The following is a 14924-nucleotide window of genomic DNA, read 5'->3' on the forward strand; positions in this document are numbered from 1 at the left end:
TGCAGGTAGACAGGATAGTGGTGGTGGTGTTTGGTATGCTTTCCTTTATTGGTCAGCGTATTGAGTATAGGCGTTGGTAGGTCATGTTGTGGCTGTACATTGGTAAGGCGACTTTTGGAATAGTGCGTCCAGTTCTGGTCTCCCTGCTTTCGGAAAGAACTTGTGAAACTTTGAAAGGGGTTGGAAAAGATTTGTGAGGATGTTGCTAGACTTGGAGGGTTTGGACTACAGGAAAAGGCTGAGTAGACCCAGGATATTTTCGCTGGAGCATCAGAGGCTGAGGGGCAACCATATAGAGGTTTATAACTGGCATGGATAGGGTGAATATCCAAGGTCTCTTTCCCCAAGGTAGGAGAGTCCAAAACTAGAGGGCATATGCTTGAGGTGAGAGGGGAATGATTTAAAAGGGCCCTGAGGGGCAACTTTTTCACGCAGAGGGTTGTGCACGTATGGAACGAGCTGCCAGAGGAAGTGGTGAGGCTGGTACAATTATCTTTAAAATGTATCTGGCTGGGTACATGAATAGGAATGGTTTCGAACCATAAGAGCCACATGCTGGCAAATGGGACTAGATTAATTTTGGATATCTGTTTGGCACAGACGAGTTTGACCAAAGGGTCTGTTTTCGTGCTGTATGACTAATTGTCTTCGGTGAAAGCAGAAGTGTGGTTGTGAAGACTGGACTTTCAGAGCAACTTTCAAAGATGTTTTGCCCTTACTGGGAGCAGAAGAAGTCACAATGAAATATTTGATTTGTGAGAGAGCAACTGAGTGAGTGTGAACATTTGGGATTTTGGTGGAAAGTGGGAATTCATTGCCCTGTGGGGATCAAGCCCTCCCTATCCAGTCATTTCATCTGGTGGATGAGACTCGGCAGTTCATGGAGGCAGTCAATCCAGATAATATTTTATAAATTCCTGCTTTGGAAATAGAAACAGTCTGAGTCAAGACTGAGATACAGGCAAACTCTGACCTCATACCTTTAATGCATTGTCTGAGCTGAGATGCCACCTTTTGTTGTAAAGCCTTATGAGAGGGTGCCTTACAGGAAGTTCTGGGATTTACATATTAATGATACCTGCAATCCATTCTAAAAGATGAAAGACTTAACAATCCAGATTTGTTCAACATATCATTTCCGTGGCAGACCACAAATGTCTTTCCATAAATTCTGTGCCTTATGGTCTTATTCTCCACAATCACCTGATGAAGGAGCAGTGCTCCGAACGCTGGTCCTTCCAAATAAACCTGTTGGACTATAACCCGGGTTTGTGTGATTTTTAACTTTGCCCAGGTTAGGGTGGATTGATCATGCTAACTTACACATAGTGTCCAGGGATGTGCAGGTGAGGGTGGATTGGCCGTGTTAAAGTACCCATTGTGCCCAAGGAGGTGCAAGTTTGTGTGGGTTAGCCATGCTAACTTACACATAGTGTCCAGGGATGTGCAAAGTAGGGTGGATTGGCCAAGGGATATGGGCCAAGTGCTGACAAATGGGACTAAATTGATTTACAATATCTGGTCAGCATAGACGAATTGGACCAGAAGGTCTGTTACTGTGCGCTATATCTTAATGACTCTGGCTTTCTACTAAAGTTTGCCACGTCTCTTCTGTTCAGTTTCTCTCTGGTGTCTGTGTTAATACCTTGATGTGTCTGGTTATTCCTCAAGCTGCATTCCTGATTCATCCTGAATTGACACATTTTGTTTTGCTTCCCAAAATCAGACCTGCTCACTCTCAGTATCCCAATGTTGTGAAAGATATTAACTTTCAGGTGGAGTTATCCAATATGTAAGTCTTGACGTTTTTGCTGTTCTGATCCTAAATCAGCACCTTCAGGAGAATTACTTAGAGCGGAGTGAGAACAGAGGGGTGAGGGGGAGAGAGAGAGAGAGAAGGAAGTTGCTTTCAATTTTGTGGAATAACAAAAGAAAAGAATGCTGCACAGAAAGTAGAATAGCTTGTTCTGAATTTCTACCCTGCACTGACAGCGATGACTTTTGTAATCTCTTTTTCCAGAGTATTTGAAGATCCGAAGACAGAAGTTTCAAAATGAACAGATGAAGGGCTTATGCCCGAAATGTTGACTCTCCTGCTCCTCGGATGCTGCCTGACCTGCTGTGCTTTTCCAGCACCGCACTTTTCAACACTGACTCTCCCCTGTCTGCGGTCCTCGCTTTCACGTCAATATCTGACAGTCTCTCAATCGATTGGGACAGCCACGATTTTTTATTACAATTCTGTGAGAAGGAGCAAAGCTTTTTGGTTCCTATTTCAGTACATTTTCATTATCAATGGGACTGGATGAGAGACCCTACTGTTGCTGCGCACTGAGTGTGGAGCCTGAAACTCTTATACAGCCTGGAAAGAGGAATTCACAGCAGTGAGGGGCAGTACATGCATTTGCTTGTGGCCGAAGCTTCGGACATGGAGAAACCGTGGAAGTGTGGTAACTGTGGGAAAGGCTTCCGTACTCCGTCTGACCTGGAGATTCATCGGCGCATCCACACCGGGGAGAGGCCGTTCTCCTGTCCCAAGTGTGGGAAGGGCTTTACCCAGGTCTCTGCCCTGCTTAGGCACCAGCGGATCCACACGGGGGAGAGGCCCTTCAGCTGTCCCGAGTGTGGGAAGGCCTTCAGCGATTCGTCCTCCCTACTGACCCACCGGAGAGTCCATACGGGAGAGAGGCCCTTCAGCTGTCCCGAGTGTGGGAAGACCTTCAGCGATTCTTCCACCCTGCTGAGGCACCAGCGGGTCCACACGGGGGAGACCCCCTTCAGCTGCCCCGAGTGCGGGAAGGCCTTCAGCCGTTCCTCCAATTTGCTGACCCACCAGCAGGTCCACACAGGGGAGAGGCCCTTCTGCTGTCCCGAGTGTGGGAAGGCCTTCAGCTATTCCTACTCCCTGCTGAGACACCAGCGGGTCCACACGGGGGAGAAGCCCTTCAAATGTTCCGAATGTGGGAAGGCCTTCAGCTATTCCTCCTCCCTGCTGACCCACCGGCGAGTCCATTCGGGGGAGAGGCCCTTCTGCTGTCCTGATTGCGGGAAGGCCTTCAGCGATTCCTCCTCCCTGCTGACCCACCGGCGAGTCCACACAGGGGAGAGGCCCTTCAGCTGCCCTGAGTGTGGGAAGGCTTTCACCCGCTCCTCCCACCTCCGGAGCCACCAGCGACTTCACGTGCTATCGCAGGGGGACTGACAAAGCGACTGCCGAGTGCAGTTATCGACTGGACTATTAACCCAGTTCTGGGATCTGTTGGGTTTGAATACCACCGCGGCAGATGGCGGAATTGGAATATGGTCAGAATCTAACGATGAAACCATTTTCTGGGGGGGCGGGGAGAGAGAAAACCCCAGTCTGATTCACTCACGCCCTTTTTCGGGAAGGAAACTGCCATTGTGGGAAAGGATTCACTCAGTCGTCCCAGCTGCATCCTTTACCCGGTTTGGCCTACACGTGACTCCAGACCCACAGCAGTCTGTTTCACTCCACACTGCCCCCGTTCCCGGCCCCAAGGGTTAAGGCTGTACCAAGGATCCAATTACAAAGGGACAACTCTGTGCTGACCGATAGTAAAGAAAGTGAGGTGGGGAGGGGGAGTGTGTGCGCTTTGACCTTGAGCTGTTTAAAAAGCAGCTACTTTCTCTACATCTTTTTGCTGGGGGGGATCTGAAGCTGGAACAAAGCTGGGTCACAATAAAGATTACCTGAACTTACTGCTGGGCTCAGACTCTCATTGAAAGCTTTGAGCTCCAGATGGTTTTTTTGTTTTAAAGCTGCTCATTTCTTCCAGCCTCCTGCACTAAGTTTCTAATGTCGTGTATCAGATGGAGCAGTGAATGAGTAGCCAGTATCGTTAGAAATTGTAAATGTTTAAGGAGTACAGGTACTGCATCGTTTCATCAACATTGTAAAGGTTACTGGCTGCACTGGGAGGTGTGGGCTGTGTTCACTCGAAACTCTTATCTTTAAAATTGAGATTAGCTAAAATGATATATTCAGAAACATCATTGAAGTCTAAACGCATTTCAATTTTTTAAAAGAGCTGCTGAAATCTTTCTGAAACTTGCACTGGAATATGTGCAGTTAGGCCACAGCTCAGGACAGGCTGTAAGGGGTGAATGACCTATTCCTCATTTTGTGAAATTGGTTTCCAACTATGTAGACATAGTCATAGAGTTGTAGAGCCTGAAACAAACCCTTCAGTCCATACCTTAAATGAATCTGGTGACCCATTTGCCAGCATTTGGCCTATGTTCATCTGTACCCTTCCTATTCGTATCCCCATCCAGATGCCTTTTAAGTGTTGTAATTGTACCAGCCTCCACCACTTCTGGCAGTTCATTCCATACACGCACCACCCTCTGCGTGAAAATGTTGCCCCTCAGGTCCCTTTCCCCACTCACCTTCAACCTATGCCCCTTTAGTACTAGACTTTGGGGAAAGACCTTGGGTATTCACCCTATCCATGCCCCTTATAAATGTCTATAATTTTAAGGAGGAGAGAATGAGGACTGCAGATGCTAGACATCATTTTCCACCCCCCCCCCCCACTTTATCCCAGTCCCATGCCTTCAACTCAGCACGCCATCTTGACCTGTCCATCAACTTTTCAATCTATCAGCTCCACCCACTTCTCCAACCTATCCATTGCCAAACCGTTACTACCTGATGCCTGGAGGAGGAACACCTCATACTCTGCCTTGCGACCCTGCAACCACACAGGACAAATGTGGATTTCAACAGTTTCCTCACCTCCCCCACTTGATCCCAGTCCCAAGCCTCCAACTTGGTGCTGCCCCTTCTGACCTGTCCATCATTTTTTCCTATCTATCTGCACCATAACCCCCTCCGAACTATCATCTTGCCACCCCCCCAACCCCCACCTCTCACAAACACACACCCCTACCTTCATCTACCTATGGCATTCTCAGCCACCTTGTCCCCAACCCCACCCTCTTCCCATTTATCTCTCAGCACCCCCGACCACAAGCCTCGGTCCTGATGAAGGGCTTATGCCCAAAACGTCAATTCTCCTGCTCCTTGGCTGCTGCCTGACCTGCTATGGTTTTCCAGCACCACACTCTCGGCATAATTTTAAGGTAATTGGAGGAAGGTTTCGGGGAGATGTCAGAGTAGGTTCTCTACTCGGATAGTGGTGGCTGTGTGAAATGCACTGTCAACAGTGGTAGTAGAGTCAGATACATTAGGGACATTTAATCGACTCTTGGATAAGCACATGAAAGTTAGTACAATAAATGGTATGTAGGTCAGTCTGATCTTAGAGTAGGATAAAGGGCCGGTACTGCATCGAGTGCCGAAGGGCCTGTACTGTGCTATGTACCTAAGTAGAGTCAAAAATGTTGTTTTATCAGCAGTACAGTCAGATCCGAGCAAACAAGGACATGCAGGTCATACTGCGCTTAGACAGAGTGAGGCGTACAGGGTTACAGCTGCACAGGAGGTGCGCAGAAGCAAGGTCAACATTAGATTTCAAATTGGAGAGCTCCATTCAGCAGTCTAATAATGGCAGGGAAGAAGCTATTCTTGAACCTGTTGGTACATGTGTTCAAGCTTCTGTATCTTCTGCCTGACAGAAGATGGTGCAAGAGATCATTCCTGGGGTGGGAGGGGTCTTTGAGGTTGGTAGCCTTTCCATGACAATGAGAAGTGAAGATGGATCTCATGGGTGGGAGGTTGGCTTCTATGATGGACTGTGCTGTGCACACCATCTTCTGTAGTTTCTTCCAGTCCTGGGCAGAGCAGTTGCCGTAGCAGGGTGTGATGCACCCAGATTCAATGCTTTCTGTGGTGCATCTGTAAATGTTGGTGAGTGTCATTATGGACATGCCGAATTTCTTGAGCATCTTGAGGAAGAAAAAGTGTTGTTGTGCCTTCTTGATCGTTGCATGGGTAGGTTTAGATATTTAGCCACTCCTTTCTCATTCTTACTAACTCTTTTACTTGATGCAGTCACAGTCAGTTTCATACCTTGTGCTAATCTCTTTTGAAGGTCTTCTTTAGAAGGATAAAATATTATAAGGGGCAAAGGTAGTGTACATACATAATATGAAATCTTTAAACTTGAATTCATTTTAAAGAGCAGAACAACTTATTTATGGTAAAAATGGGTAAACTTAACAGGTTTTATGGAGGGTGAGAGTGGGAAGTATGTGGAGGTGCATGGTAAAACAGGACCGAGTCTGCATGGCTTTGACAACAGGAGGTCATGTCTGACAAATCTATTAGGATTCTTTGAGCAGGTAGTGAGTAAGTTAGACAAAGGGAGAGCCAGTGGACGTGAGCGATTTGGATTTCCAGAAGGCCTTTGACAAGGTGCCATGCAGGAGGCTGCTAAGTAAGATAAGAGTCCCTGGTGTAGGAGCAAGGTACTGGCACGGATAGAGGATTGGCTGACTGGCAGAAGGCAGAGAGTTGGCATAAAGGGGTCTTTGGAGTTCCAAAGGAGTCCATACTGAGAATGCTTGGACAGGCCAGGAGAATGGTCAGAGAAGGGGCAGATGCAATACAATGTGGTAAAGTCTGAGGTTATGCACTTTGGTGGGAAGACCAGAAACAGAGACTGTTCTCAAAATGGGAAAGGCTTCGGAAATGTGAAACAGAAAGGGATTGGGGAATCCCAGCTCAGGGGGAGGATTGTACCATTCATTCGGGGTGGTGTAGAAAGGATCGTACCATTGAGACTTTGGAGGATTGTACCCTTAATGGCTGTGGGGGAGTAAAGGATTATACCATTCAGAGGGGGACGATTGCACCATTCGAAGGTGGAGGGGTGTGGAGGAGGAAAAGGGGCGGGGAGGATTGTACCATTCACATCACGGGGTGTGGATTATACCATTCACAGGGAGAATTATTTATTTTTATTTTTCAGAATTTCCAGGATACAGGACATATGCCAATTTTCCCCACTAGAAATCGACTGAAACTGGGTGCACTAAAAAAATCCAGCAGGAAGATTATCAGTAAAAAGGTCTCGTTTCGGTCAAAGCAGTTATAGACTCAGAGTCACACCGCACAGAAACAGACACTTCAGTTCAACTCATCCATGCCGACCAGATGTTCCAATCTGGCCCAGTCCCAAGTTCCAGCATTTGCTCCATATTCCTCTAAATCCGAACTATTCATCTAGACACCTTTTAAATATTGTAATTGTACCCACCTCCACCACTACCTCTGGCTGCTCATTCCATACACGCTCTACCTTCTGCGTGAAAACGTTGCCCCTTAGTTCCCTTTTAAATCTTTCCCCCTCTCATCTTAAACTTATACCTTCTAGTTTTGGACTCCTCCATTTCGGGGGGTAAAAGACCTTGGCTGTTCGCCCTATCCGTGATTTTCATGATTTTATAAACCTCTCAGGTCACCCCTCAGCCGCCTCCACTCCAGGGAGAACAGCCTCAGCCTAGTCAACTTCTCCCTATCGCTCAAATCCTCCAACCCTGGGAACATCCTTGTAAATCTTTTCTGAACCCTTTCAAGTTTCACAACATCCTTCCAAGAGGAAGGATGCCGGAATTGTACACTTATTCCAAAAGGGTCCTAAACGTTCTCCTGTACAGCCACAACATGACCTCTCAAATCCTATACTCAATACTCTGACCAATAAAGGAAAGTATACCAAACACCACCTTCACTATCCTATCTATCTGCAACTCCACTTTCAAGGAACTGTGAACCTGCACTCCAAGGTCTCTTTGTTCAACAACACTCCCTAGAACCTTACCATTAAGTGTAGATGTGCTGCTCTGATTTGTTTTTCCAAAATGCAGCACCTTGCATTCATCGAAATTAAACTCCATCTGCCACCCTTCAGCCCATTGGCACATCTGATCAAGATCCCATTGTAATCTGAGGTAACCTTCCTCGTTGTTCACTACACCTCCAATTTTGGTGTCATCAGCAAACCTACTAACTATACATTTATGTTCACATCCAAGTCATTTGCATACAAAATACAGAAAGTAGTGGACCTTGCACTGATCCTTGTGGCACTCCACTGGTCATAAGCCAGTGGAGTGCCACAAGGCAACTGAAAAACAACTCTCCACCATTACCTTCTACCTTTGAGCCAGTTCTGTATCCAAATGGTTAGTTCTCTCTGTATTCCATAAGATCTAACCTTGCTAACCAGTCTCCCTTGGGGAACCTTGTCAAACACCTTACTGAAGTCCATATAGATCACGTCCATTGCTCTGCCCTCATCAATCTTCTTTGTTACTTCTTCAAAGCACTCAATCAAGTTTGGGAGACATGATTTCCCATGCATAAAGCTATGCCGACTATCCCTAATCAGTCCTTGCCTTTCCAAATATGTGTAAATCCTGTCTCTCAGGTTTCACTCCAATAACCTGCCCACCACCAATGTCAGGTTCCCTGGCTTTTCCTTATCACCTTTCTTAACTCGTAGTACCATGTTAACCAACCTCCAGTTTTCTGGCACCTCTCCTGTGACTATCAATGATAAAAATATTTCAGCAAGGGGCCCCACAATCACTTCCCGTAGCCTCCCACAGAGTTCTCGGGTACACCTGACCAGGTCCTGGAGATTTATCCACCTTCATGTTTCAAGACATCCAGGACCACCACCTCTGTAATATGGACATTTTTAAAGATGTTATAATCTATTTCCCTACATTCTATATTTTTCATGTCCTTCGCCAGAGTAAACATTGATGCAAAATATTCGTTTAGTATCTCCCCTATCTCCTGTAGTTCCACACATTGGCTGCCTTGCTCATCTTTGATGTGCTGGAAATGTGTTGCTGGAAAAGCGCAGCAGGTCAGGCAGCATCCAGGGAACAGGAGAATCGATGTTTTGGGCATAAGCCCTTCTTCATCTTTGATGTGCCCTATTCTCTCCCCAGTGACCCTTTTGTCCTTAATGTATTTGTAAAAACCCTTTGGATTCTCCTTAACCCTATTTGCCAAAGTTGGGGGGATTTGTCTCAGTCAAATCCCTCGAACTCAGCACCGCCTTCCTAACCTGCAATCTTCTTCCTGACCTCTCCACCCCCACCCCCACCCCCACTCCCACTCCGGCCTATCACCCTCACCTTGACCTCCTTCCACCTATCACATTTCCAAAGCCCCTCCCCCAAGTCACTCCTCCCTGCCTTTTATCTTAGGCTGCTGGACACACTTTCCTCATTCCTGAAAAAGGGCTCATGCCCGAAACGTCGATTCTCCTGTTCCCTGGATGCTGCCTGACCTGCTGCGCTTTTCCAGCAACACATTTTCAGCTCTGATCTGCAGCCCTCGCTTTCTCCTCTTTCGTAATTTACCTTACCTATTTCTATTCATCTTTGAAAATCCCTTTGTTTGTGTCTGGAAGTTTCCCGATGTTTCAGCTTTCCAAAGGTCTGGAGTAACATTCCTTAACAGGCTGAAAATTAAAAAGAAACCCACCTTTCAGGTGCCTGGGGGCGGGGAAAACCAACCCCCATTGTCCCCTATTGGTTGGAGGGCTCCCCAACCACGCCCCCTCCATTGGTGACGACGTTGTCGGGACCACGCCCCCTGTGTGTTGGCGCATGTGCAGTGTGGGTCCCGCGGCCGGACAGAGACAGTGTTACTGAGTGTGGGAGAGGAATGGCGCCGGCGGCTGAAGGAACAAGAACAGGAGCCGCTGGAAAAGCTGAGCAGGTCCGGCAGCTCGTGTCGGGAGGAATGTGAGGAGGTGTTTCGGGTCCGGGGATCCTCCTTCAGAACAGGACCAGGTTTCAGGAACATCCCGGGGAGGTCGCCAGGCCCGAGCGCCAAGACCTGGCTCCTGCCCCCGGGGAGAGGAGACAGTGAGACAGGGTAGGATTGGGACCCGCGGGAGGAGGGAGACTGGGGAGTTTATAAACTCCTAGGGGGAGGCCTCAGGCCTCCAATAGAAGCCCCACAGGCTCTGTGTTTACTTCACCGGCGAAGGAGCTCTCGGGTTGCCCGGGCAACCGGCCGCCAGCTTTGAGAGGGTCAGGCGCATGTTGTCTTGGGACGGGGTTGTTGGATTGTTGTAGAATATTGATCTCCTCTGTACTTTTAATCTTAAATATTATAAAAATGTGGACTGGCTTCAATTTATGAATTCTAAGTACAGAAGCAAAATATAAACATCTCCTTACGTGTATCCCAGCATGTGCATAGGAGCCAAGACTGCCTCAAGATTTACAGAGGTGCTGAATCAATAGCTCTTTCTCTTTTGATTAATGAAGGTGGTGCCCAGCAGACTCCTGTACACAGCCTGTTCTGTCAGCCTTTATGGGAAAGATAGGATAGCAAAACCGAGACACCCGTGTCGCCAAGTAATCTGAAGTCACATTTTGGTGTTTTAATCGCCTCAAACGCATGCCATTCAGAATAATGTCAAGGCTATAGGGGTACCAGGCTCCCCAAGATAACCAGGATGGATAACAAAGAGGAGAGCTGAAGTGTTATCCTTATCAAGCCTGGAACGTCTTCACAAATCTTTAACAAGTTAGTTAAATGCAGTTTCCCCGTCAGAAATCCCATGCAGACTCTTCCTAATCAATCCACCTTTCTCCATGTGATGATTAATTTTGACCAGAATAAGTATTACTGGAAGCTTCTCCACCAAATTTAAACTGGCAGGTGGGACTAGATTGGGTTGGGATATCTGGTCGGCATGGACGGGTTGGACCGAAGGGTCTGTTTCCATGCTGTACATCTGTGACTCTATAATTGCTGAGATTAACTTTACAACCTTTCTTAAACCAGGCTGCAATGTTTGCAATTCTCCAGTCTTCTGACACCTCCTCCAAGTCCCTTCCTTCAAGATTGTTGGATGCATTTCATCAGTGCCTTGTCAAAATTGAAGTACCAAATGCTTATCGAAGACTTCTTTCATGTTAATTTTGAACTCTTGGGAGGTCATGTTGCGGCTGTACAGAACATTGGTTAGGACACTTGGAATATTGCGTGCAATTCTGGTCTCCTTCCAACGAAAAGATGTTGTGAAACTTGAAAGGGTTCAGAAACGATTTACAAGGATGTCGCCAGGGTTGGAGGATTTGAGCTTTAGGGAGAGGCTGAACAGACTGGAGCTGTTTTCCCTGGAGTTTTGGAGCCTGAGGGATAACCTTATAGAGGTTTACAAATTTATGAGGGTCATGTATAGGATAAATAGATAGTCTTTTCCCTGGGTTCAGGTCTGTTTCCATGCTGTACATCTCTATGACTCTATGTTGGTTGCATCTGTAAGATCCTGAATCAGGACCTTGAGGAGAATTAGAGCGGAGTGAGAACAGAGGGGGTGAGAGAGTGGGATGGTGTGTTCAATTTTGTGGAATAATAAAAGAAAAGTATAATCTGCAGAAAGTAGAATTGCTTGTTCAGAATTGTTACACTGCACTAAGTGTAATGACTTTTGTAATCTCTTTTTACAGAGTATTTGAAGATCTGAAGACGGAAATTTCAAAATCGCCTTCTGCTCCTCTGATGCTGCCTGACCTACAGTGCTTTTCCAGCGTCATACTTTTGAACTCTTGACTCTCCAGCATCTGCAGTCCTCACTTTCACATCAATGTCTGACAGTGACACTGGGACATCGGGACTGCAACGATTTTTGACTGTGATTCTGTGAGAAGGAGCAAAGCGTTTGCTTCCGGCTTGAATACATTTTCAGAATCAGTGGGACTGGATGAGAGACCCTACGTTGCAGCGCAGTGAGTATGGAGCCTGAAACAGTTATACGGCCTGGAAAGAGGAATTCACGGCAGGGTGGGGCTGTACCCACGTTTGTGTGCGGCTGAAACTTCGGCCATGGAGAATCCCGAGGAATCCCGCCCCGTGAAGAAACCGTGGAAGTGTGGCGACTGTGGGAAAGGCTTCTGTGCCCCGTCTGCTCTGGAGACTCATCGGCGCAGTCACACCGGTGAGAGGCCCTTCAGCTGCCCCGAGTGCAGGAAGGGCTTTACCCAGGCATCTGCCCTGCTTACCCACAGGCGGGTCCACACAGGGGAGAGGCCCTTCAGCTGCTGTGAATGCGGGAAGTGCTTTACCCAGGCCTCTGCCCGGCTGAGACACCAGCAGTCCCACACCGGGGAGAGGCCCTTCAGGTGCCCCGAGTGTGGGAAGGGCTTTGCCCGGGCCTCCAACCTCCAGACCTGCCAGCGGACCCACACGGGGGAGAGGCCCTTTCGTTGTCCCAAGTGCGGAAAGTGCTTTACCCAGGCCATCACACTTCAGAAACACCAGCAGGTCCACATAGGGGAGAGGCCCTTCAGTTGCCCCAGGTATAGTAAGGTGTTCACTCACCTGCAGAGGCACCAGCAAGTTCACGTGCCATAGCAGGGGCATTGAAGGAGTGACGGCTGAGTGCCATTATCGACTGGAGTATTAACCCAGTTCCGGGGCCTCCCGGGTTCGAATCCTGCTGTGGCAGATGGTGAAATTGGAATTCAGTCAGTAATCTGGAGTTCCAAGTCTAATGATGAAGCCATTTTTTGGGGGGAGGGGGAAGAAAACCCCCATCTGATTCACTCACGTCATTTTTCAGGAAGGAAACTGCCGTTGTGGGAAAGGATTCACTCAGTCGTCCCAGCTGCATCCTTTACCCTGTCTGGCCTATTGTTGACTCTACACTGCCTCCCTCCCACCCTCCTCCCCCCACCCCACCCTCCTCCCACCCCATCCTCCCCCCTCCCCCCATCCTCCCCCCTCCCCCCATCCTCCTCCCCCCCCCTCCCTCCCCCACTCTGTTCTCTCCCCCACTGGGCCCCTCCCTCTCCCCAGCAAATGAACAGGGAGAAACCTACTTGGATATAGAGTATATGTTGAAATTGCTGAATGAGGCAATACTTCCTACAGGTTAAGAAAGGGAGTGTGTGCGCTTTGACTTTGAGCTGTTTTTAAATAAAAAGCTACTTTTTCCATGCCTTTTTGCTGGGGGGAATTTGAAGCTGTAACAAAGTTGGGTCACAATAAAGGGTTACCTGAACTTACCGCCAGGCTCAGACTCTCATTGAAGGCTTTGAGCTTCAAATGGTTTTTGTTTTAAACCTGTTGATTTCTTTCAGCCTCCTGCACTAATTTTCCAATGTCGTGTATCAGATGGAGCAGTGAATGAGTAGCTAGTATCGTTGGAAATTGCAAATATTTCAGGAGTGCAGGTACTGTGTCGTTTTATTGGCATTGTAAAGTTTACTGGCAGCACCAGGAGGTATGGGCTGTGTTAATTAGAAATGATGTGGATTTGCTGGTGTTGGACTGAAGTGGATAAAGTTAAAATCTACACAACTCCAGGTTATAGTCCGAACAGATTTATTTGGAAGCCCTAGCTTTCGGAGCGCTGCTCCTTCATTGGGTAGCTGTTGAGCAGGATCATAAGACACAGAATTTATCGCCAAACATTACAGTGTCATGCAGTTGATAAGATTTCCTGAACCAGTCCAGTTGCAATTCAGTCTTTCATCTTTTAGAATGGGTTGCAGGTTTCGGTTCATTAACATGTATATCCCAGAATTACTTTTAAGTCACATTCTCCCGATGACTTAAGATGTTATAGAATTAGGTGACATCTCAGCTCAGACAATGCAAGAAAGGTGTGAGGTTCAAGTCTGTCTGTATCCCAGTCCTGAGTCACACATGTTCTATTTCCAAAGTAGGAATTTATAAAATATTACATAGATTGACTGCCTGCAGATTGTGTTTTGCTCAAATAGCACAATGTATCTGCAAATGCAAATTCACTGCATAGGTTTGTGTGTGTGTGTGTGTGTGCGCATGAGAGAGACAGTGTGTGTGTTTGCATGTGCATGCTTGATAAAGTGTGTCGATGCAATGGAGTATAAGCCTGTGAGAAGGTGTGTGCATGGATTTGAGTGTGGGAGGTGTATGTGTGTGAGAGAGGGTCTGCGTGACTGGGTGTGTATGTGTGGGAGTGAGAGACAGTGTTAAGTGCAGTGAAGGTCCCGGTTGAGACCGTCCTCATGGGTTCCAAACTTGCCTATCGGCCTCTGCTTGGCCAGTAGAAACAATTAATCAGTTACTGGGTGGCATGGTGGCTCGGTGGTTAGCAGTGCTGCCTCGCAGCACCAGGGATCCAGGTTCGATTCCCACCTTGGGCAACTGTCTATGTGGAGTTGGCACATTCTCCCCAATGCTTGCATGAGTTTCCTCCGGGTGCTCCAGTTTCCTCCCACAATCCAAAAGATATGCAGGTCAGGTGAATTGGCCATGCTAAATTCCACATAGTGTTGGGTGCGTTAGTCACGGGTAAATGTAGGGAGAGGAACTGGTCTGGGTGGATTACTCTTTGGAGGGTCAGTGTGGACATTTTGGGCCAAAGGGCCAGTTTCCATACTGTAGGGAATCAAATCTAATCTACACGTACACACATTGGAGCGGGCAGGGTGAGACTTGTCTTTCACTTTGCAGAAGGTGGGAGGTTCTGGATGCTGTGATTTAGGGTAAACACACGCTGGAAGACCTTTGGCTCAGAGAGATGGAGTTGGAAGCCAGGCTGCAGAGATGTCACGGGGAAAGTTAACCGGACACTTTATTCCAGAAGATAGTCATTCCCCTCTGGACAGAGCCTTCTGATTAGGTCATTGGACAGGGTCAGAAGGGTGAGAGTGTGAATCACACAGGTAAAGGGGATCTGAGATTGGGCAGCGGGGAGGAGCTAACTGGCTGAGTGGTGGGAGCGGGGGCGCTGGGGGTAAGGGGCAGAATATTGACAGGTGATTGTCGTCTTTCTCTGCAGTTAGCAGCAGGAGGCCAGATGGCATCGGTGTCTGGCACCAGGTTCAGGAACCGACGTGCTCAGGACAGGAGAAGTGGGAAAGGGAGGCTGCAGTGGGTGTGGTCCACAAATCTCAGGAGGGGAGAGCTTCTGCTGAGGGCACATGAGAAGTCAGAAGCTATGAAGACAAAGCAGAACATCAAAGCTCTG

At 47.8% G+C, this 14924-nt stretch overlaps 1 protein-coding gene across 1 annotated transcript in view; it reads left to right on the top strand.

Moving 5' to 3' along the window:
- LOC148142785 (uncharacterized) overlaps positions 1-3700 on the top strand; it is a 141709-nt gene extending 138009 nt beyond the window's left edge. The window contains exon 6 of the mRNA XM_087975748.1: positions 2342-3700. Within this exon, the coding sequence (XP_087831874.1) occupies positions 2342-3202 (861 nt within the window). The 3' untranslated portion in view covers positions 3203-3700. The remainder of the gene's footprint in view (positions 1-2341) is intronic.
- Positions 3701-14924: the final 11224 nt, after the last annotated feature.

The sequence above is a fragment of the Chiloscyllium plagiosum genome, unplaced genomic scaffold (assembly GCF_037043375.1).
Source record: "Chiloscyllium plagiosum isolate Xiang-an unplaced genomic scaffold, Cpla_swu_hap1 HiC_scaffold_27, whole genome shotgun sequence".
Lineage (NCBI taxonomy): Eukaryota > Metazoa > Chordata > Chondrichthyes > Orectolobiformes > Hemiscylliidae > Chiloscyllium > Chiloscyllium plagiosum.